The sequence below is a fragment of the Temnothorax americanus genome, unplaced genomic scaffold (assembly GCF_048541705.1).
Source record: "Temnothorax americanus isolate GAGA-0224 unplaced genomic scaffold, ASM4854170v1 Scaffold6, whole genome shotgun sequence".
Taxonomy (NCBI): domain Eukaryota; kingdom Metazoa; phylum Arthropoda; class Insecta; order Hymenoptera; family Formicidae; genus Temnothorax; species Temnothorax americanus.
Genome location: NW_027509751.1, coordinates 6677540 through 6702511, shown reverse-complemented (window position 1 = coordinate 6702511; position 24972 = coordinate 6677540). Strand labels below are relative to the sequence as shown.

Sequence of the window (24972 nt, the reverse complement as noted above, 5' to 3'; positions counted from 1 at the left end):
AGAATCCATGCACGATAAGTATACATAATTATACATAATCTTAAATTATTTGCGACAGTCAAGAATTGTTCAATGGTCGTTTGTCTCTATGCTATATTGATTAGTGGATATACGTGCGAAATACACTGAAAAATAGCGGCCCTCGATTTTTCTCGTTGCTCCTTGAGGACCGTTTCAATCTGTATTTAACACTAGACAAACACCCTGAAGTATCCAATGCGAAATGTGTTCTGGAGTCGCCAGATCCGCCTCGAAGACTAATCCGACACCGAGAGCGTTTCGCCGGTTTGACGTAGTATATACAGGAGTTTTAAACGTATTCTGTAACAAATTTAAATTTAGTTATCAATTTTATAATCCAGAAGTTCTAAAAAAAAAAAATTGCAAATTATTTGAAAATATGAATCGCCACACAGAAAAAAAGAAGTCTTATTTCCAGATTCCACGTTAAAACTAAAGATATTTTTAAATCAAAAATATTCTTTTCCGTGCACTTAAATCTCTTGATTCGGAATGAATTACAACAGCGAGACATTTTATTATAACAATTGTGGAAATGGATAAGCAAATTTGATACCTGTAACTTCAATCTATGAACTTCGGTAGGTACGATGGTCAATATTGGCAGCTCCTCAAGCAGAACTTTCGGATGCGATCTTTTCAAACGATGCTCCTCGATGTCCCACCTGGCGCCTTCCAAATACAATCCGTACACATAACAGCCCTTTAAAACGCAAATGGCAGGATATTAGTGTGATTCCGATAAAACGTTGTGAAAAGTGAAGCAAATGTCATCGGGATTCACCTGATCGGGTCTTTCTTCCACATCGTCGGGCTTGGAGAACTTGGACACCGTCGTGTAAATGACGGAACGATCGAGGGGCCAATTATTCTTGCGGCAAGCCATTTGCACGAGAGCCGCCAGATAAGTTTCCGGAACGTGCAACCCGGACAACCATAGCACTACAGGTTCGTTCGCGCCGGACTAACGGGAGAAAAAAAGCATCGTTAATTAAGTTGATGCACATGCAAAATCGCGGAATAGCGTTAGGATGATGAATTCGTGACGTTTCGCGTAATCGTACCCAGTTTGTGTATTGATCTAGTCTTTTCTGAAAGTGGTCCATCCAGCCGGCAAGGTTCTTTCGTGTGTCTGGTGCCAGTCTGGCCCATTCTTTTGGCAAAGTACCGTTATAAAGCGCCACGGAAATGTTCTCCAACACAGCGTCCATCCCAATCTCGCCGGCAATGGCCTATAATTAAAATTATTTTATTTTATTTTAAATATCAGCTGCATTTTAATTAATGATAAACTTAACAAAATTATAGAAGAAGATTTGAAACTGTATTGTAGTAAAGAATACAGAAAAGACAGGAATTTTATAAACGTATTACAAAAAGTTTGAGATTTGTCTCTTTCTCTTTAATGCAAATCTCTCTATAGAACATGACATAATTGCGTAAAGTAATTGATAAAGTAGGATCTTTATAAGAATAAAAAATGCATCTTATACTGAATAGGCACATAATTAATTAAACAATTTTTAAGTATATATATATATAAAGTAAGTTAATATTACTTTATTAAATATAAAGTAATTAAATATTAAATCTGTATGTTATACAGATTCAAAGTTTTAAATCTTAAGATTTATTCTACCTTTCTCAGTTGGTTCAACGTCCTTGTAATCGTTTCTATTAATTTGTTGAACCTCTCCAATTCTTGAAATAGAACGATCGCGGTCGGTGTCACGGCCACGCCAAAATTTCTCTTGACCTTACTGATATCGTATGGCGCGGGTATCTTGGTCAAGATCTCCCTCGCTACATTATCAATAGATTCGTCTTTGCTGACACCGGTGACGCTCACGGCTAAGATTTTAACATCAACACATATAATGTCATTATAATTGATCAGAAAATGCGGTAAGCTCAATAATGCGACTTACACTTTTTATCTGAGCGGGCTACAAATAATTATTAATTATAAAATTAAGAATTATACGATATATTTAAAAATATAACTAATAGAAAATTTGCCTTTCAAGGACAAAATATTAGCAATAAAAATATGTAACTTGCTGTTAAAAAATATAAAGTCATTTAATATTTAATTAAATCTATTTTAAGTGCACATTGTTAGCGTATTTAATTCAAGTTATGCCATAACTTTGTCATACAATGTTACGATCGATATTATAAAAACAGTGCTTGGCAAAGCGAGAAAAATATATGATATATTAGCACCTGTTTGCGGCTGAAGTTCTATGAGATGCCTCCACATCCTCTTAATTGCCTGCGTAAAGTATCCAATCTCGGCGTTTGGATGCAGCCCGAACACTTCCGGACTGTTCACCAACGGAAGTTCGTCGATAAATCGCAGATAATCGTCGCGATCCCCTTCCGACGGTATCACGTAATCGACGAAGTCGTCCTTGTAAAAGTGAAACGGCTGGAATTCGTCGAAGAGAAAATCGCCGAAATACTCGTCCATGTATGTGTAAGAGACGCGACGATCGTAACTGTCTATCACTCTTCCGCCGTACATCACCTGGTTATTTTCGAGAATAAACATAATAAGCTGCGTTCTAAACTTACGTGAAAAAGAAACTCAGAATAATGATAAAAAAAAGTTGAATGTATTAATTAAATTGCGTTCACAGAAAAAAATTTAGATTGCAGAATTTGAACGTACCTCGCCAATTAAATACTTGAGACTATTCCACGGTACTCTAGACTCGTTCGTTGCCAGGGCCTTCGTCAGATAAGTGTCCAAGATAGTAACACACACATTAAAATCCGACTCGTTGAAATCGTACTTTATGTTCCATCCAATTTTGTCGTACTTTCTTCTCTCCTGCGACGTTAAGAGCATTTTATCAAAGTTTTTCTGAGGATTAAATGTGTGATTATGTTAAATATTTGCTTGCCTGGATAACTGCGTGATAAAACGCTAGAACGTAAATTAAGTGCTTGTAAAGAGGATGGGGGCAACTTTCCAAGAGCTGCGGTCGCATGTTGAAGTACGTGTTTTGCAAGTTTAGCTTCAATCCACTCGGCGGTTCCGTCACCACTATCAATAAATTCCATTAAAAGGTACGAGGTATAACTACCGTACATTTTTGTCGTACCTTTCAGAGATTGTTGAAGTATTCCGATTGGGAAATTAGGGGTGGGTTCCGTAGTAAGCCACAAGCGAAAGTCGGGATGAGGCTTTTCCAAGTTCTCCACGATCTTTTCCAAATTCTTCGTGAAGGAGAGCAACAAATGGCAATTCTGGAGCATCAGCCATTGACCTCTCGTTATCGCCGTTTTTAATAATTCCATCGCAATCTATTATGCAAATAAATTTTAGGAAATTAGATGCAACTTCTTCAAAATGTAGGAAGTTAAACGCGACGTATTGACGCAACGTTAAAATGCGTTAATTAAATTATTTGTCATTACTACGTTGTAGACGTGAATTTTACAAGTTTGATCATGTTACTCCTTTGTCTCACCTTGTCTTGACTCTGACCGAGCGAGAGATGTCTGAACTTTCCTCCGCCGCAGCCGTACCGATCGGCTAATTTCATCAGCTCTGCAGTGGGATCCGAACCCGGACTTAGAATGAAGACTACAGGCATGGTCGGTGTACTTTCGTCGAAAATCATGTCGGAGCTCACGTGAGGCGGCGTGATATATTGCTCGCCCATGATCTCGATAATATAATTAACTATGCCGCGATACACACGATCCACGCGGAAACAGCGTATCAGCATCAGCCTCTCGAATGATGACAATCGCACGCTATAGTCGCAAGGAAGTTCCTCTAGTTCTGGCGTATCCGAATCGTACCACTGAAACGGATTATCAATTATTCGATTTAATTAATTATCCGCGATTTAAGATGATCCTTGTTCGTCACAGAATAACATGACTCAATTCAAAGACTTTTTGAACTTTTTTAAGCAAAGTTTTAAGCAAAGCATGTGCGTGCAATTTTAAAAATATTCGTGAAATAAATTAAATTGTTATACACTCATTCGAATAATAACCGTTTTAAATGTTCACCTTCTTCCACTCATCTTCGCAGTCGCGTAGCTCTTCCGGAAGCTGTTCAAACTTTTCCGGAAAACCACTCGCCAGTTTGAGAATATCCTCCCAACCTGATAACGGCAGCCATCTGGTAGGATTCGATCTAGGTGATCTCTCCAGTACCGTGCTGCCCTTGGCGAAGAAATCCAGCTGCTTCTGGTTCACGTTGCCCATACTCTGTTCTATCTTCACGCAAGTTTGTAAGGAAAAGAGCAACTTGTGCCGCGCGAAGATGCCAGTGCAGCCGTAATCGTAAACGTTCTTCGTCAGCATCGGAATAATATTCTTCAATCGTTTGGCGACCACCGGATCTGGTAATGATCTCTTCAACGAGTGAATAAACACTTCGACGTAGCTGATCAGAGAGTACTGATACATGGCATTTACGGTGGCCATGTCGACTAGTACGGAGAATAGAATCGCACCCCGTTCCGCCACCGGACGATAGTTTTCGCGAAGTTTGTTTATGTCGGCCGAAGTGACCTCCGCGAGCAACAGCTTCTTCATCACATCATTGGCACTGGACTTGATGTTCTCCAAGGTCTCGATCAGCTCAATGTTGTCCACCATAGTGCCTTGATCCGCAGCAATCTCGCGCAGGAGACTGTCTTCCAATTGCTGCAGCAGATTTTTGTTCTCGCTAGTTTCCAAGATTAACGTCTCACGTTGCTCCTCAATGTCTGGTCTTTCAGTTCTTACTACCACCGACAAAAGCTGGTTCTCCAAACCCTGAAGAGAAGCGAGAATTTATTATGCAAAATTTAAATTTAGAACTTTTAAATTAAAGAATAGTAACTGTTTCCTCTTGATAAAACATAAGACCAATATAATAATAATTATAATATAACTATGACTTATTGTTAGATAATAACAATTGTATTATAATTGTAACTGTATCATAAAGTTAACTCACTGCTGTAGTGACCATGTAATTAATAACGACCGCTTTGGCATACAAGGTAGGGTCCAGCATCGGATTAGTCATCTTCGTTGTCAAATATATTCGAAATCGTGGATCATAATCTATTTCCTTGTCGCCAAAAATGACGAAAGTTCGTCCTGCAACAGCTACAGAAGAGAAATCGATGTAATTAGAGCAATTTCTACATTTTTGCGCAAACATATTAATCTATGAATTTATTTAAATTTTACAGCTTACTCTGGATATTGCGCGATAACACGTTATCCAAAATGGGATCAACTTCGTCGGCATCTTGGACAAGCACGGGCAGACCATATTTGATAGCCAATTCGACTTGCTTTAAGAAATCCGCATCCATGAAAGAGAGGATCTTCAGGGTCTTCTTCTGCTCCCTCTTCTTTATCCAATTTAACGCTTGTTGCTGGGGATCAATGCAAAACGGAAATCTGGATGCTTTCATGGTCAGTATGCCGTTTTGCACAGATAATTCGTCCGGTGGGAGACCTTCCGAGTTCCATCTGCAATTATTGTTAAATATTAGAGCCGCAGAGTTTATCGTATCGTTAAGTTATATGAATATATTTGCTAGAAAAAAAATAAAATAGCTTCATCTGCAAATAATTATTGAAATTGTCTATATACAGCTTTCTTTTTTTATTCATAATTTTTAAAAGTTTAATAGCGTTTTCAAAATTTTAACTTTAATCGATACATGAAACAAAAAAATTATATTTAATATTTAATTATATAATATTTAATTATTTAGCGATATTAATTGTGTGATTTATAAATATACGTTCATTTTATAGTCAAATATAGAAGTCTTATTTACTTGCTAATTTCAACGTCATCGCTCAGTTGCGTTTCAAGCTTGAATGGCTTTGATAAGGGTAACTCTTTCTCTAAGATGCTCCTCTCCCAATCGCTGTACATTTCATTCCTAAATTCGTAAGAGAAGGGACCACTATAGGCCAGAAAAGACGCTCCGAGCAAACAATTTCCCGTAATCTTCTCCATATCGTCTTGAAGAATCTCGAGATCCTTTCGCCACCGTTCATTCTCGGAGGATAATCCAGAGATGAGCTTATCGGCAGCCGAAAGACGTCGTTGTAACAAGTCTGTCTCATCCTGAAGATTCTGTCGTTCGGTCATTGCGACATCGTATTTCGCATTCAATTCCTGAATTGTTTTTTCCAATCGTTGTAATTCTCGTTCTTCCTTTTCTAACGCACGCCTAGCTTTTTCGGACTCCGCTTCGAGCGACTGAACTCTATCAATCTTCGGCTTCACCTGAAATGGTGGATCAACAGTAAATTATTGGCGTAGATATAATTAATTTTGCATAAGATTTCTACATGGTAAGAAAGTAGACTGTGATAAGGGGTGAATCTTTAAATGTCAAAGCATAGAAACAAAAATCTCAGCAGAAAAAAGATAAATAAAGATTAGTCAAATTTTAGATAAAAGTTAACAGATAAATTATCGAATACCTCTCTATAAACAGCGCAATAATCCAAAACAGCAAGCACGAATTTGTATAAGCCGTATCCCGCTTTGCTGATAACTTGCATCTGATCCAGCTTGTCCGTCTTCTTCAAATGCGCCCGTACCGCTTGCTGTTGCCGCAGAGTGATTTGGTCGCAGTTCATCTCCTGCAAGTGCCTTAAGAAGTAAGGATCACTCATCATGCCTTTCGCTCCTTTCCACGACACGTCTTTGACACCTCGAAGTATCGCGACGCATTCCGAAACAATTTGCACCGGTTCGGGTGGAGTGGCGAAGGACCTGAATTATCATTATTGATTCTTTAGCGAGTTTGAAGTTTAATGCTCAAAATTATGTGCTAAGCCTTTCTCTTCAAATGTTTTAAATTCAATTGAATATTTGATAAATGCGTTTTAGAAATTTGAACAAATAAAGTCTACACAATGATCAAATATATATATATGGAGAAAAGCAGTAATTAATCCATAAGGCAGACCTTATCTCGGTGATATCCGCTTTTTCGAGTTCGCTTAATGCAAGTTTGGCCGCGTCGAGAGCTGGGTGGGCCTCAGCTAATGCCTGCTTGGCTTCAGCTTCCTCCTTGGCAATCATTTTCTTTTTGCTTTCAATCTCTTTTCTCTTTTCTTCGCTCAGATTTTTCTTTTCCATCGCGACGTCTGTGCTCTCACCGATAGACGCGAGCAGCTGTTCGCAGCTTCTCGTTTTATCACCCACTTTGACTCTTTGCACAGCCAAAACTTTATTCAGTTCCGTCAGAGTCACCGATGCTTCTATGATTTTCTGCAGTCCTATAAAAAATATATTTATCGTACAAAAATAAAAAACTTTGTCTCTTTTATCGAACGATATATAATTATAATTTCTTTAGAATAAAAATAAAAGACGAGATGCAAAAGATAAAATTTGTTTCAATATTGTTGAATCTATTGTTACATCATTAATGAAGAAATATAGTAAAAGTTAAGATAGTTTGTAAAAAGATTTTGCAGCTACCTCCGGAAAGACGCGCGCAGCGCGAATTTATGAAATTCTTTTTCTCCACCAACAATTTCAAATAAGTGTTAATAAAGTCGAGGAAATGCCTCGGCGTGACATAATTTCGACGTCTTAGCTTTGTCGCGAAGTCCACCGTATATTGCAATACGGATGTATGTACGTACACGATGTGATTGACGATCACTTCCTTGTATTCCTGCGGCACAATCGGATTCTGGAATAAAAGGATCTCTCATTTTGTATTCGAACCTTAATTCTCTCATCGTTATGTCTTTGCTTACGTCTCTGAGAAAAACATTCGCCACCGCTACCAAAGCCTGCTGCGGCCACGGGAACATCCAGTCTATGGTTGTATTGTTGATCAAGCCGGGATAATTGCGACATCGCGTCCGCAAAGTGTCGCCCGATGGACTCATCGCCAGCGCTATCCTCAAATTCGCGGTGCACGTCTTGCCGAAGTACGACCAGACGCTCTTCCTGGAGTCAAGAATATTTTATATAATATTAAACATGTATTTCAAGATATGGATAAAGAATTCAAGAACAAAATCGAATGTCGGCTTACTTTGAGACATCAAAGCCTGCTTTAACTGCTGCATCTCTGCAAGCAGTGACGATTGTATCTTTCTCTTCGTCATTGAACAGAGCCGGCACAAAGCCCACCGTTAGTATGCTGTTCACCAACTCGAGGAAACCCTCGTCCTTGATGTGGGCGGACGTGAACATGAACACGACCTTTTTGTTCTCCAAGCCGACTATGTTGTACAGATTCTTCATGTCCTCGCGGAAAAACGATTCGTTGTATCCGCGACTCAGGACGATCTGGAAGAGCTGATAACCGGCGGCGAAGGATGCTAACTTTATCACTGATTTCTTGCCGCTGCCACCCGTACCGATGACCAGCACGTGACCGCGATGCATTCGCAGTGCACGATGCACTCTAGTCAGGTGCTCAAGCGCATCATTGAAGAGAACCATGTGCAGCTTAGTTCTGTTCCTCTCGTTGTACTCTTCGAAAATCTGTGAATATAACATAAAGATATTTTCTAAGCATATATTTTTCAATATAAGTAAACAGCGAAATTGCTTGAATAGCATTGTAGATCGAATTAATATAAAAGAATAACCAAAAAAATATTTATTTAAAGAAAAAACTCGACCTCTAGAAACAAACTGTAAACTGCCTCGTAATCCAACAAATCCTCGTAAAACCTAGGCTCATCCTCGTTGCATGCGTTCCTGAAATCGCCGTAGAGTATCGGGTCTCTTAAACTGTATTGAATCACTTCGGGTTCTTGCTCCCAATAATTCCGTATTTTTTCGTTTAGTTGGTCGATGACCAAATTCTCATCCTGGAATAGCGAGACTTTAAAAATGAAACTTTAATGAACAAAAAAGAGAGAAGAAGACTCTCCATTACTTGCACGCTAATAAGACGATCGCAAATGACTCTGGTGACCTCGTTTCTCCAGAGCCTAACAAACTGCTTTACGCCTGAAAAGAAGTCGGGATGACTCTGAAGCAATCCAGCCATGATTCTCGAGAGATCCCGCATGTTGAAAATATAATGGAATTTGGACGGTGTCGGCAGTAGTTCCTTCCTAACTGTCTGAATAGCATTATATTGTTAATATCTCATTTGAAAAAATAATATCATAACGTCTCGCGGAATTACCTTGTAAAGTTCCAACATCAATTGCACGAGTCCATTCGCGATGGATTGAACCGCCTCCGAAAAGGTTTGCAGATGTCCGGATAAGATACTCGTGTAAATGTAATTGAGAGTCTCGCTCGTTGGGAAAGTTACGTTACAAACCGAGAACATCGAGATAAATCGCGGGTCGACTTCGTTCCTGCTACCACCAGGTTCTCCCATGGCTGCTAAATAATCTACGTAGAAAGTGCATTCGTAAGACATCGATACGATTATAGTCTTTTATAATTATGTTAAAAAGATATATACATTATAAATATGAATTAAATTCTTGATATGTCAATAAATAGATAAAAACTCGATAAAATTGCTTTAAAAAATTGACTGTTCTTAAAAAAAGCGGTGTTACATTTGAAATAGTCTGCGTACGATACTCACAGATGTCTTTCAAATACTTCCAATTCAGATCGCGTCCGCGATCGTAAAAACCACCTCTTTCAAACAACAGCTTAAGAAACGCGATGGGCTGCTGGGTTCCGTAAATATCCACAATCGGCATGTTCATGTCATCCATAAAAACTATTAATTTCTTTCCAGGTGGTGCTCCGAATATCTCTCTCGATCTTTTCTCCACCGCCGATTCAAGATTCCTCTGTACATCCATCGAGGTGGTTCTCGAGGAAAAATTAATTAAGAGCTGCTCCTATTCGATGTCACAATAAATTGTTGATAAATGTGAAATTTTCGCATCTTATGCGTATTATATTAATTTGTTGGAAGATTATTTGGATTCACAGAAAGTAATTAGTTGTTAAATCAATCTTTTCGATATTGCTTTTTCACTCACGTATTTTTCGGGATTCAAGTTCCTTAGAAACTCATGAATAATGGCTGTCTTCGATGTGCCAGTTTCTCCGACCAACAGCACTGGTCTCTGCTGATTCTGCATGAGATTTATGAACCACGTGGTACGCAAAGTATCAATCGTCTGTACCAAAATGTCCGAGAAATTTTTCTCTCTATCGTGAAGATACGCCGGTACCAACCATTTCCATGCCATCCAAACTCTTTTATTAACATCCAATATGTAATCGTAGATGGTTGGAAAAAACACGGGTATAGATCCTAAATTAAAGTGCACATTAATTTTTTCAGTTAATAATGATAAACAAAGGTGCATTAATCAAATCTTGATGTTTAATTTATTTCTTTTATATTTATTAATTTATTTCTTTCTATTAAGCTTACTAGCGGTCGCCGGTTTAGCGGGTGTGTCTTGCACTAGTATAAGTCCACATATCTTCTTAATGTACTCATCAAATTTAGAGCGTGCCTCGTTCACAATAGATGCGCCGAACGACCAATAGCACGCTTGAATGTACATTGCTTCCCAGAGCTCTTCTTTCGTCGCCAACAAACTGTCCTCTTCCTCTTGATCAACTTCCGATTTTTTTCTCGTCAATTCATCTTTCAACGACGACAGCAACCCATCAAATACGTAGCAAAATTGAGTTACCTTGAGAAATCGTGCAAAAAAAAATTATTCATAAAATACAATAGAAAAAACGAATTAGTGAGAGACAATTTTCGTTCTTTTCTTATTTTTTTGTAAACGTAGCAGAACAAATTTAATCGTCGTTACAATCATGATTGCCGACAAATCGATAGTCAATCTAGCGGTTACCATATTGAGTCCAGTTTGTGGGATAATCGTCTGAAGTGGTTCGACCGCTTGAAGGCCTAACATTCCTTCGGTAATGAGCCTAAGTGAACCATGTACGTATTTCTCGCACATTTCTCGAAGAAAATCTTGATCGGCCTTACTCTGAGCTTGTATCCACTTGTCCATATATGGCTGGTAGCCCAAGTTCTTCGGGTCTACGTAGACCATGCCCGCTCTTGAAACCGTTGCAGGTGAGGCGTACTGCAAGTCACCTACCTTTAGCATAAGAAACAACTTATTATTTTAAAATGTCTAAACCTTTCTTTCTTATTAAATTACCCTTTATAATTTTATCTTCGTCGTGATTTATTTTGAAATTATTATTAATTTATTATTAAATAACAGTCAAATTATTTATGCTATAATTTATATATAAAGAGCGGCGGTAAAATTAGTTGCAAACAATACTGTTTCAAATACCAGATTAATTTGCCTAAAACTTAAATTGCCCCTTACATTTAGTAGTCGATATTATATCCGCATTAAGCTACCTCGAAAAGCAGACTGCAATGATTCTGCAATTTGATCCTTTCGTGATTGGCCAGAGTCAACAGCTTGTTGTCATCCATTACCGAGTTCATGTTTTCGATCCACAGCGCATCGACATCTCCGTCGAGAAGTATGTATCTTCGTTCATCTTTGCCGGGATCCAGTGGTCGATTAATCAGGCGAAAAATACTGCTCAAGAGACCATCCGTCCAATCGCGTGTCGTAGGGTCTAGCGTTCCGTACAATTCAATGACGGTGCAAGCCTTGATAGAATCAAAAAATGTGATGATTTAAAAAAGAGCTGCGACAAAAATTAACAATGCTACTATTGTGTTTAATTATTATTCACCTTAGGGTTCAGAATGTGCAGTTTCGTGAGTTTACCAAGGTGCGTCTGTACCCTGCAAAGTGTTTCGATGACCACCGTTTTACCGCCGCCGGTGGGACCGATGACCATCGTCGAATGCCTGGTCATCATCACTTCGTATAATTGAATAACTTTATCAACCTGTGGATAGGGATTGCATTATTTTTTCATTTGTTTCTTTTTTAATTCAAAATTTAGTATATAAATAGTTAGATACGCGTATGCAATGGGTTAGAACGCTATTTACTTGCTCAGGTAAAACGATGTAGCCATGTTTTTCCAATACGGCCTCAACTGCCTCGTTAAAATCTGGATAGCGCACTCTGGGGCAATCTAAGTCGGGAAAAAGATCCCTAATCAGACCCAGGAAGAGCGGTACATCGTCGTATATAAACTTAGGTAAGTTCATGTCTCTGAGGGCTCTCATCAGCACGACATTCTCGGGCAAATCATTGGAGGTCCTCTTCAGTTGGCCGGCCATATTAAGCACAGATTTAAGGGCTCTCAAGCCAAAGTCATAATGCGTTTGCTTGCTGAGCTGCTCGCTTGCCAGTTTATAGAGAACAGTCATCTTCTTCGCGAGTAACTTTGCCGTCAGAAAACCGGCGCTGAAAAGCTTGATCTGGCATATTAGCTCGTTATCCGGCACTATGCAGACCACTGGTCTAAAGAGGGCTTTAACGGACTCCGGTAACTCCGTTCGACCGGCGTATCCTGGATTCATGGTGATGAATATTCCCACCTTCGAGTCCAGCACGATATCTTGGTCCTCAAACTTTTGAATAACATTTTTTTGTCATTGTACAGGAATTTATATGTATAATAGAAATTTATTTATTATGTATAAAATAATGGAGAAATTAATATCACTACATTTGACAAGCATGTATTTTAAGAAGAGAATAATATAAGCTTAAATCGAAAAAATACTTAAAATTTTAGAGAAAAGTAAAAAAGAAAATCTGAATTGTCGCATCAAATATACAACTTTGATTATCTCCAAAATCTCTATAATATTAGACACGTATAATTACAGAACTTCTTTACAGAATGCTCTATCCTTTGTTAAAATTATTTTATTAATTCACTGTGACTAGAGATAACTTGTATTATTTTCAGTACTTCGTGCTTTCCAGTTTTAATGGAATACATACCGTGAATCTTTGAGCCTTAACTTGCAGTGCTGAGCGTATAGTTTGCAACTGGGTTGAAATAACAGAGAGAACAGAGCTGTCGATACGATTAAACTCATCGAAGCAGCCCCATGCCCCGCATTGAGCAAGACCACCTAAAGTCTTCCCGATCGTGATATAGTCCATTCCCTCGCCGCAATTAGTTACGATGCATAAGAGCCCCAGAGCTTTCGCCAAATCCTTGACCGTCTCGGTCTTTCCGGTTCCAGCAGGACCTTAATGTTAAAAATAAATAAGGTATAATTTTTTTTCTGGGCTACTAAACTCGTCAAATAATTGAAACAAGTACAAATTAAAAGTATCAATTTTGCGCTGATATCTTCGAAGCTTGTATAATATTTTACTTTTTTCAATGTGTCTCTACATTTATAATTACGATATGGCAGTTAAAGTTTTATTGTGGTTGGGCCACGTTTAATGAGAAGCTATCTACTTGACTCATATTCGAGAAATTTGCAACTCTATCACGTGTGCTTCACATACCCGCCGGTGCACCGCCCAAGTGCATCGAGAGAGCTTGTGTGATAGTAAGATATATCCTGTCCGTCAGAGGTGTAATGACTAATCTGCCATTGAGGCCCATATACTCGTAACCGTATTCGAAAGTGCCTGTGCATTGGTTCATCCATACATTGTCCAGATCATGAACCCAGTAAAATCTACGTATACGAAAATAATTCATTATAGACAATAATTCTAAAAGTATAATATAATATAATACACACTTTTATAAAGAATATTTATTAAATATTTTTCTTATATAAAATTATCATAATCATTAAAATTATATTATTTAATATCTGCTATATGCCTAAAAGTCATAGATTTCCAAACAAAAATATACCTTAATTGGCTTTCCCATTCAAATTCTGTGGGATCCACGATGCTGTCTCTAACAAAACCCTCGATAATATCGCGAATGTGAACGTCGATGGTCAAAACCATGTCAATCTTCTTTCTGTCATTATTTGTAAGCGTGCCGGTGCCCATCAGTGTCACCACTTCGTCCAGTTGAGTGTTGAGTTGTTTTAAATACTATAAACATGAGAAAGAAATATTTTTTTATCTAGACATAAGTTATATATTCACAATTTGCATATATTACCTCTTTCATTGCGCGTTTATTCCCCTGGGATATCTTCTCGAATACATTCTCGACTTCTGCGGTCCACCATATCTGATTAGCTACAAGAATCATCATTCCTTGGAACTCGAGTATCCATTGCGTTCTCGGTCTTCGCACCTACGTTTATAACTGTAGCTTTATTGTTTTTATTATATAAGTTGTGTGAAAATTATAACATACAATGTACAAAAAAAAGCAAATTTTAATCTTTCAATTAATAATTATCTCTAAGCAATACGTTGAAGATTAGCAGAGAACAGAAAAGAGATATTTTGGAAAAGTTTTGTTTTGGTAAGTTCAATATGCAAAGAAATGGAAGTAATATGTAATAAGTAATAATTTAATATAAACCTTGCCGTAATTGTAGATCGCCTTTTTTGTTAGATATCGATTCGATCTCTTCATTTCTTCAAGAGCCAGGCCCATCCAAATTTCAATCTGATCTTCCGTGGACACGGGATTTCTGAAATCCATAACTTCTCTTTCGCATGATATGAGGGCAGTAGCCATCAATCTGTCCATGTTGTCTGACACCAGTGCAAACTTATCGAGATTATCGAACATCTTTCCTACATGTTCCTGAATTACCATGGGATTGCCACTGCCGAGAATGCTCAGCAGTTCGTCGTCGCTTATGAAATTGAATCTCGGGAATATAATGCGTTTGTTGCGCAAGTATTCCGTCAAAGATTTTTGGCATTTTTCGAGGGCCGCTATCATGGCTTCAAATTCGTCCTTTCGGCCTGAGTATTTTACAAATCAATAACTGTTTAAAACACATAATTAATTTGTTCGAATTTTTTAATACACCAAAAATTTTTATCCTTTTTGTATAATCTATATATTTTTTTAAATCTAGTTTCAATAATTAAAATATAGATTGATTTCTCTTGAATACCATAAATCGTGCAACATTCTAAGACGTTGAGTCGCTTCGACGTGTCAGTCATGATTTTGCGGAAGGCTTGATCGATATCATCGAATCTTTTCGTTTCGTCCGGCAACTGAAAGCGAATGTCGCCGCCCACGAAGATACCTTCGAGATACAGCCACTTTCGCTGAAGGTCCACCCACACTTCCAGAACTTCGGAGATCGTGTGCATCGTGCGTTCCCATTTTTGAACAACGTTGAGAAATGGTCCGATGAATTGCGAGGCTGCCATGCTATGCACGGTCAACATGTTATCTTCGAGTACCAGATTCAATTCGTCGAGTGGTCCGAGAATAAAGCCGCGGTCTTCCGTACCTGAGAAATACAATCAGCAATCGTACAGGATTGTACATCTTTCTCGCAATTAATTCTTCATTTTTGTGACCAGCAAAAGTATTATTTTTGTATACCAGCTTAATTAAAAATTCAGGTCTTATCTACTCGCATTTATTTATTTTTTCCGAATAATTAAGCTTAGGCTTTTGACGAATACCTTTATAATGTTTCACTATGTTGAATTCCATAGATTTCCATACTTCCGCTAATTCCTTCACGCCTCTTTCTATCGCAAGCTCCTTTACGGCATACATCACAATGTCTTGCGCAATGTCTTGATACTTTCCCAGCTCCATAGCAAACATATTTTCTAAAGTAAATCTGAAATTGTATTCAGTTATTCAATATTCATTTCTATAATATTTACGTACTCAAAGTGAGCAATTACATGGCTTAAAGCTTACCCCTCTATAAGAGATTTTCCTTGCGCCATGTTTATATCACTTAAAAAGTGTCTATGTAATTAATTATATTTTTATAAGACAAATTAAACTATATGCATTTGAGTGTGTTTATACTGCCCATCGATTATGTCTCTTGTCACGATCTATAAAAACAAACGTGTAATAAAAAAATTCAAAAATAATATACTTGTTAATTTAAATAAAAATTATACACATATACCATACAATTATTATTGTAGAAGGTAATTTATATCTTACAATGTCAACATTTACTATGTACGCAAATATTAAAAAATATACAGATACGCATATATACTCTAAATTCATAAATATCGCACATTAATGCAATTTTACTAAGTAAATAAAAATAATATAAATTTAAAAAATATTTAGATATAATATAATATAAAAAATGCTAGCAATTGTCGGATTTTCTACGTAATAATTATGTAATAATCATCTTTCTATGTTATCTTATACATTATATTTAGATTATCTTTTTCGCAACTACTATTTCTACCGGGTTGTCTATTTATTCGCACGCATAATTAGCACTCGTTTAATTAATTATCCATCATTCGCACACCTATCTGGGTCCATATCAAAGTACTGTCCGGTCCTTCTCATCAACTCTTGCCAGTGTCTTTCGCGCATAGCTTCGTTCTTTAACTCGATGAAGAGCGGCACCGAGTTCTTGAAGTTTTTCATGTTGGTCTCCAATGCGTGGCCAACATTCGTAGCCCTGATGGATTTCGGCAACCGTCGAAATTCCCTTATGAAGTGTTCCATACCCTCGATGAGCTGCTGCGGATTCAAGTTCACCCACAGAGTCTTCGCCCAGACCTGTCGCGCGCTTCTCTGCTCCTTATAGAGATTGTATAGCAGATCCATGCCCTCGTATTCCGTCTTGATCTTGAGAAGAGTTGAGTAGTCAGTTGACGGTAAATCGAATAAATTTTCTAATTTTATCAGACTCAGCCGTCGTTCCTCGTAGTTATTGATTAGCTTTCCATATTCCTGCAAATAAGATTAAAGAAGTATCTAATTTGTGATTTCGTTCTTAACGGAGGTGCAATATTATTCAAAAAATTAAAAAAAATCAATATTTGAAAAAAAATTTTTAGAGGAATGTTTTTAATGGATAATCGTAATTATCGATAAATATCTTTTTTTTACGTACATCCATTTTTTTCAGTCCAAGCTCCAGATCGTCCCCGATGCTTCCGGGACCGTGCGCCTCAAAATCTTCGGCGAACATCTCGGTTTCGACCAAGAACTGCTGGATCTGCTCTCGGGTCAGTTCCGCAAATTTGTCACTGGTGCTTTCCAAAGTCGAAGCTCTGTAGAGTGCTCCGAGATACAATGACTCCCAGTCGTGTTGCAGTTCGTACGCCATCGCTTCATCCGATAAGGGGAAAACAATCCCGTGGGCGCGCATAGTTTGAAAGCACTCCTGATAACAAAGAAATTGCACCTCGGCTTGGATTGCCGTATTTCTCACGTCAGCGATCGCCTGCATGATCGACACAAAACGGTCCAGTCCGGTGATCACCAGTTCGATCTCGCCGCGAAAAGTGTCGATTTGAGTTTTCAGTTCACTCATAGCCAACACGGTGTCAGACAAAAGATAATTTCCTAAAACCTGCTTCCATTCCTTCGCTTGACGCTCGATGCCTGATAAAAGTGGTTTCAGGTTGAGCCTTTAGAAAAAAAAGAGCATAAATCGAAGTCGTGATACAGACTTGAAAAATTATAGACAGTTAAACTTAATGTATTATATTTTATATTTTTGTTAACATTCTCCTTGTTAAAAAATATGTGAAATTTTATATTTACATAGAATTGAGATATTATAAATTGTCGATGCCGCTTTACCGTACGCTATTTATGTCGAAATAGGACGACATATCTTCGAGTTCCTCCAGAATGCCCTCGTAAAACGTGAACTTTTCGTCGTATTGCAAAAGCGTAGGTTTCGTCGATGCGAATTTTTCACAAGCCAGATTTTTGTCAAATGACCACAAGTTGCTGTATTTCTTCCATCTATACAGGTATCGCGAGCATTCCATCGAGATCCTATACGCTGTGTCGTGAACCACCCTCACGAGCTCGTTAATTATCTGCAGTAGTTTTAAATCTTAAATTGTACCGCGCGATGCTGATAAATTTGCTTAAACACATTTATTACTAAATTATCATAAAACTTAACATGCAAATAGATAAACCTTACTCAACTCGAACACTCATTACATCTTCGAAGAAGCTGAAAGCGACTAAATCCTCCGAAAGCTCCCTTCTCTGTGGTTTGCACTCCAAGCAAGTTCCGTTCATCCATCTGGAAAATCCTTTCAGTCTTTCGAGCAGATTTCGCACATCGTGACAAATGGTGCTATAGATCTCGTTGGGCGACGGACGTAATATTACCTCGGATGTTATTAATAATGCGTCTACTTGGAAGATCGGCTTAGTGTTGTTTAATATTTTGTTTAGAACTTCCATGTTTCTTACCATACATCTAGAAGGTAGACCGAACGACACTTTGTAAAATAAAAAACTTATTTTAATGTAATTATCATTTTTACTAATAAAAAAGATACATGCATTATAAAGGCAGCGAAGATTTTCTTTTCGTATTTTTCGTATAACAGCTGCATGGCTGGACTTGTTCCAGTGGAAGTACCCAACACTAAGCTTTCCAGCTTCACAAGCATTGGACTAATCGACTGATAAGTCTTCAACATCGACGACACCAGCTCAGATCGTCGATTTTTTATTTCCGTGAAATAACTCTGTAAAAAAAAGGAATTAGGGACCAATATCACAGTCTCCGATTAACGTAATCCTCCGATTAAACTCACTCTTCGTCTCTTTCTAAAGGGACAGTTAGAAAGAGATGCAGAGTGAGTTTAATCGAAGGATCACGTTAATCGGAGACTGTGATATCAGCCCTAGATGTCGTATCTAACAACAAGACAATTCCATTTCGTTGAACAATGTTTACAATAAAAGAATATTCGTTATTTATAAAAATTACTGTTCCCCTAAATATTATATCGTGTAAATTGTATATACTGAAATATAAATCTACTTTTTATCGTCACTATGTAACTCAATATTTTATTGCTGTGTTTAAAAGTTAACTGATAAGAAACATTAATGTTTAATTTTATTTTCGAAAAAATATCGTCTTCATTTAGATTTATATATTTGAGGTATATATATATATATATATATATATATATATATATATATATATAAATCCTCAATTATATTATATAAAAAGAAAATTTATAATAAAATTAGTATATACCTTGCACGGCAAGAGAACCTCTGATTCGGCGACTTCTTTCTTCGTAGAAAACAGATGGTACGATTGCAATTCAGATTCTATTCTGTTATCAAGCTCTTCCTTTATCTGATTGACTTGCTCGACAATGGAATTCAAGTTTTTCAGTATCCTACTACAAGTGGATGCATAATCTGAGATGCTCAGGGAATTCCAATTAAACCGCGTTACTCCAGGTTGAATGTGGTTCTCGACGTCCTGCAGAGTCTGCTTTAAAAGTTGTATATCTGCTCTGTCCAACGTATCTAGGATGTTGTTATACTGACTGATCATCTTCGTGGTAGCGTCGATATCCGTTCTCAGCCGATTTTTCTGAATGCCAACATTTCTGATAGTTGCGGGCAATTCGAAACCCAAATGCTCCATTAGTTCTGCCTCTCTGATGACCTCGAACACTTCCCAATCGAAGTTGACCTGAAAGCGCAGTTGACACTCTACCAGAATGGCGCCGCTCATAAATTCCGGCCAGGCGATCTTCGCGCGAGCATCATGCTTGTCGAAGGACACGGTTGAAGTTTTGCAGTCCTTCAACGAGGATCCTCTAGCATCAGCTTTCACTTCCGCGCGTGGTTGTGTCATGGAAATGATTCTAGAGCCTGCGGCAATGGAACTTTCGATCTCCGCGCTGGGCTTTGACATCACGCCGTCCAGCTTCAGCAGGGATTCACGTGGAGTTGACAGGAAGGAACCCAGATCCTTGCCCTTCGCTTTCGACGCCACGTGAATCATTTGGAGATTCTTCGTGACTCGCTCCTCGTCCGGGAAAGTTAAAGCGACTGGAGAATCCCGTTCTACGCGTACTATCCTTAACACGCTTTTCTTCGTGATGGTAGTCACCGTCAATAATGCCTTATCGAGCCACATATTGAATTTCGCTTCTTCGAAATTCTTCAGCTGCTTCGCGAGATCGAGATATTGGCTGAACGCGAGCAATTTCAGCTCGCTGTGCTTCAGCTCGCGTACTTCCTGAAAAATCAACACCGGCCGGCGTAGTCCATGGAACAGTTGTTTCACCCAGAAGATCGCTCCCGCCATCGGCGGATGATACGTCAGCAACGGTGGGTGCCATTTGCCACGATGAAATATGCTCTCCACAATGTTGACCTCCTTGCTGAACTGTTGCATGATGACGTCGAACTTTCGAAGCAACTGGCGCTGAATTGCGGCCCGGGTCTTCATGTTCTTAAACTTGAGCAACATCTCCAGCGAATTCTCAGCGCTGATCAGCACCATGAAGCACTCGTCGATGTAGAACTTGGCCTGATCCTCTAGAAACGTGACTTGCTCGTAAAACCATGCGGTCAATGCCTCCCAGTTTTCTTTATTGAACACGTTAAAGATGTCGAAGTCGGCCTCTTCGATCGGCACTACTAACGCGTCTACTCGTTTTATCACAGCGTCGATCTGCGCCGGATCGTTTATGATAGACTTCAGATCAGGCCCGAAGATGTTATAGAAGTCTTGCAGGACATCGGCGATTTTGTAAAGGTCACTGCACACCTCGGCGATGTACTCCGTGTTCTGGAAGAGACGCTTCTGATCAAATTCCCAGCGAGCTCCCTTCCCCGACAGTTCGATGTCCAGTCTGGTCTTCAGGTACGATCGCTTCCATTGTCTCAGCATCGCGCTGGCCATGCTCGTCTTCTCCAGAATTTCTTCCAAAGGCTTTTTAAACAGCAGGGCGATCGCTAAATTCTGTTTGACATTCTCGCAGAGTTGCCACGATATTCGATCCATCAATAACATTATCTTCTCTTCACGACAGTAATAACTCGACAACACCCACAGCATTCGCAATCCCTCCATTAGCGACGGGATACAGTCCGATATAGATTCGAATGAATCCGACTCGGTCATTAACTGTGTTAATAAATAACCAAGAGGTATTATTAAAATATTTGTGTGAATACTTTAGAAGCGTATACTTTCATTAATTTGTTTTTTCAATAAAGATTTATTTTGTTTGTCACGTTTTACAATTGCTCAATTAATATTTATTTAAGAATAAAACTGTGTTAGTTAAATTTAATCCTTAAATTACAATTCACAAAAAGCTTTTTACTTATGAATATTTATAATTTAAAAGCTATAAATATCTGTACATTTTTCAAAATATTTCAAATTGATTTAAGAATATATCCAAAAGTAGTGTTTGTCCTAGTATTTTAATAATATCCAATATTTGTTATTCCAGTTAAAATAAGTAATTATTAAAATTTTTACTTTAAAATATCTCAACAGCGTTTGAACAAATTTATTGTTGTCCCTAGCTTCGACGTAGTGCTTCCAGAGTTCAGTTTGATAATAATGGAAGCTGGAGGCGATTGGTGAGAGTGCTTGGTCCAGAAGAGTGAGAATCCTCTTAACAATGGGCATTTTTAACTGTTCAACCAATATTGTTAATCCAGTCTCACAATCCAGCCAGTATTGATGCTCTGCTATTGGTCCTTTCTTCGGAAGTACTTTGCTCTCATATAATTCCATTACCTGAGCGATAATAAAAGAAAATTACGTAATATGTGGTTATTATTAAGATCTAACTTTTAATTATTCATGAAGAAATTATTTCAATTATCTTCACAATACATCAATACTGATGTTTTATCATCTTTGCCCATGTTTTTAATTTTATTTGCGATAATTTAGGACGCTACGTATATTGCAAATAATCCAAAATCATAAACAGATTACACAAAAAGTATACAAAAAAGAAAGATATTAAATTATTTGCCTTCTGTATATGTTTCTCCCATAACATAACTACTTCTTCCATTTGTTCAACAATATCCTTATTCTTCAGCAACATATCATCTGTTATCGCAGGATCGTTCAGCTCTGGAATCTTCGGCATCGTCAGTAAGATATCGCTTTCGACATGCTCCAATGTCCTATATCATTAAAATAAAAATTACGAAACTGTTAATATAAAAAAAAATTCACTATTAAAAGATGGATGTAATATTGATCGATTTGATATAAAATAATAAGGCTAACCACTCTGTCTTCTCAATTAAATTGTCGAGATAATCTAAAATATCCTTCTTGATTTGCTCGCCCGCTGGCTGTTTTTTTATTTCCTTCGAACTAATTGATTTACTGGACTTGGACTCCGAAACGGATGGTTCGGATCTTTTATCGAATCCTTTTAAACTTGACTTCTGTTTACGGTTCCTTGAGATCTCATCCTGCAAGGTAGCCACGGAGATTGTGGCGTTTCCTTCATCGTCTCCCTTTCTCTTTGCGTCCAGATTCTGTCGGGATACTAAACTGGACGCTGTTACGAAATGGGATGGTCTTCTCAGCATTGATCGCTTTAACAAAAGATAAAAGTCTTGAAATCATTTATTATTAAAAGTTCATTATTTTTTATTATTGATCTGAATTAATACCGTGTGATATACAAGAGAGAGAAAAAGCTATATTTATATAAAAAACATTTAAAATATTGTAGAAAGCATTATATTGTTATAATCATAGACATATAGATTTTTTACTGTTTTTTAATTAAATTACATTTTATCAAAATTCATTATGAACAATATTGAACCTCTTGTTAACGCAAACTTTCTCTATGTTACTTTCACGATGCTTACCGCTTCTACATCTACGTTCTTCCGTTTTCCATCGTCCGTACTCTTCGTTTGCCATCGCTCACCAGTATCAGGCGTTCTGAATTGATTTTCCACCAATGGTTTAAATACCTAAGGAGCATTTCATTTTTTGCAAATTATTGAATTACTTTAGCTTTAAATATTTCAATATGCTTATCCAATGTAATGTATTTTTCAAAAATTGTTTTTATGATTCCGCAATCAGCATGTATATAAAAAATTCTAGAATTTATATATGAAAAGAACGATAACTATTTAAATGTTCATAGTGTGCTATATAGGCTATAAGTTATAATTTATTGAAATAGATCGCAGTTGTGTAAAAGGAGTAATGACAGTATAATCGATCAATGAAACTTAAACCCCCGCACAATGAAAAATACAAGGAATAAGGAACAGATATTAGCGATAGGAATAAACCTGGTGAATGATACATGGCTTCTGATAGGAGTGATAGGTTAAAAATATATTGCCCATGTAATTCCCTGTTTATGTTGCCTGTTTTTTATTGTTCATCCAGTTTTATTCCTGACTCCTCAGTCCTATAATCGCTAATATCTGTTCCTCGTTCCATATACATATATTTCATCGTGCGGGTATACGGGGCTACGGGGGGCCTTTATCGTGCCTATATCGAACAGTGCTTACGTTGACCAGAATGCTATTCAAAGAGGATAAGAATTTCCTATCAAGCGAGCCGACCACCAAGTAGCTCGTGATCTCGTTCAGGCACTCTTCGTAAGTATCGAAGGAAGGTATACCCTCGTCGCTGGTGCGCATAAAATAGAAGAACGTGACGTCCTGCAGGTCGGTTCTATTGCCGTCTACTTGGCCGCATATCATGTGAAGCACTGGTACCTGACGGACTTTCTCCACCATTTTCTGCAATTGCCATAGATCGCTAGATAGTTTACGATCGGTTTTTAACTGCGGTTTAAATCGATTACTATATCGTCTCTTTCTGAAACCAGAATTGGAGAAGGAGACAGCAAATTGGTTAACCGTTAACCTCAAATTAACTGCCGCTGGTGAAACCGGAACGATCGGTCGAGTGATTAGATCTTTCTTTTCTTAGCAAAAGGTTGATTTTTTGTTATGTACAGAATTAACTGTTTAAAGCGATAATAAGTGACGTAAATGTGGCTGGTTATGATAATTCGCGCGTTATTCAGCTTTTGTACAACCTTAGTCAAAACGTATTTGTCCTCTTCTCCAAGCGGTGGTGCGGAAACAGCGGAACTGTCTGAAGAAATCAATTGATTGTTATATATGCCACTATACATATTTTCGAAACAAATAAAATCTACGTGAAATTGTAGAATGTAACGTAGCTGACCGATAGATGCGCTTTTCAAATCTGCCTTTTTTTTAGGGTAACTGAGAAAATCGCCGCTGCCAGTCTGCTCTCCGTCATCTTCCTCCTCTTCTTCTTCCTCCTCGCTGGAGTCTTGTACACTGGACGTGTGCAATGTGCTGGTACTCATTGCTGTGCGACTAGCAACTGAACTGGTATCTGTTTTGTTGCCTTTAGCTTTTCCCTTTTTACCTTTCTTTGCGAACCTCTTGTCTCTTTTCTTCTCGTCATCATCGCGTTTCTCCATTTTCCCTAACATTATTTACAAATGTCGTTATGTACAAAACTCTCTGTCCTTTTGTCTGACTAAAAAATTTATAAAAAGTATATTCCCAAAAGATATATTAATTTTAAAACTGTTTGCATCTTTGGTTATATGTAAAATCGTGTAAAAGTAAGAAAGATTGTGTAAAAATTACATTTCTAAACAAGAAAAAGCGATATAATATAATACCGCACGCTTTCATTACGCATGTTGTGCGATAATTTGATAAAACAAGGTGTGTTTATGCATAAAAATGATTTCTATACAAAATCCAATTACTTATTATTAAGCATAATAAAACAAACCGTCTTGTCGATTATCAATCTACTGCTTAATTCTAGCGTATTTATATTAATATAATATTTTTTAAAAATTTGACTAAAAAATGTGTACAAAATACGATTTCCCACAGATATTTTCAGTAACTTTAAGAATCATAAGATATGTCGACTCTATAAAAATGTATTTTTTATCTTACTTTCCTCCCATACTGGGACCTCCTCCTGAAATACTTCACTGACGTAAGTTTTGTAGAAGAAAATCAGCTTCTTTTCTAGATCTGTCACTCCGTACAAGTCTAATATGAGAAAGTTGAGTAACTTGTCCTCAAAATATCGATTATTCGCCTAATAATTCAAGACGATAGACATTAATTTTAATTAATAATCTTTG

General features: G+C 37.6%; 1 protein-coding gene across 1 annotated transcript; it reads right to left on the bottom strand.

Annotated features, from left to right (window-relative positions):
* Nucleotides 1–79: 79 nt before the first annotated feature.
* On the bottom strand, nucleotides 80–24867 carry Dhc98d (Dynein heavy chain at 89D). The gene is made up of 49 exons (XM_077420625.1): nucleotides 24779–24867; nucleotides 23866–24287; nucleotides 23330–23563; nucleotides 22664–22771; nucleotides 22065–22381; nucleotides 21802–21958; nucleotides 21294–21557; nucleotides 19035–20930; nucleotides 18326–18513; nucleotides 17960–18239; nucleotides 17600–17844; nucleotides 16905–17424; nucleotides 16311–16741; nucleotides 15478–15641; nucleotides 14952–15299; nucleotides 14405–14796; nucleotides 14033–14170; nucleotides 13772–13962; nucleotides 13411–13586; nucleotides 12889–13142; nucleotides 11982–12509; nucleotides 11717–11875; nucleotides 11370–11630; nucleotides 10840–11094; nucleotides 10404–10671; nucleotides 10003–10280; nucleotides 9594–9858; nucleotides 9177–9391; nucleotides 8922–9110; nucleotides 8662–8853; nucleotides 8067–8521; nucleotides 7783–7978; nucleotides 7499–7715; nucleotides 6981–7293; nucleotides 6490–6784; nucleotides 5832–6289; nucleotides 5237–5517; nucleotides 4991–5145; nucleotides 4054–4806; nucleotides 3501–3839; nucleotides 3132–3333; nucleotides 2931–3073; nucleotides 2696–2857; nucleotides 2248–2551; nucleotides 1661–1872; nucleotides 1086–1253; nucleotides 806–985; nucleotides 578–724; nucleotides 80–321 (listed from the first exon to the last, which is right to left on the bottom strand). Exons 2-49 carry the CDS (start codon nucleotides 24280–24282, stop codon nucleotides 175–177), a joined length of 14457 nt encoding a protein of 4818 aa, XP_077276751.1. The 5' UTR covers nucleotides 24283–24287; nucleotides 24779–24867; the 3' UTR covers nucleotides 80–174.
* Between the last annotated feature and the right edge of the window lie 105 nt (nucleotides 24868–24972).

Coding starts and splice junctions, on each gene's coding strand:
- Dhc98d (XM_077420625.1), bottom strand. CDS start 24,282: ATGGAGAAACGCGATGATGACGAGAAGAAAAGAGACAAGAGGTTCGCA. Junction 23,564..23,865: donor ACAAATACGTTTTGACTAAG/GTTGTACAAAAG, acceptor TGGCAATTGCAG/AAAATGGTGGAGAAAGTCCG. Junction 7,716..7,782: donor CGAATGTTTTTCTCAGAGAC/GTAAGCAAAGAC, acceptor CTTTTATTCCAG/AATCCGATTGTGCCGCAGGA.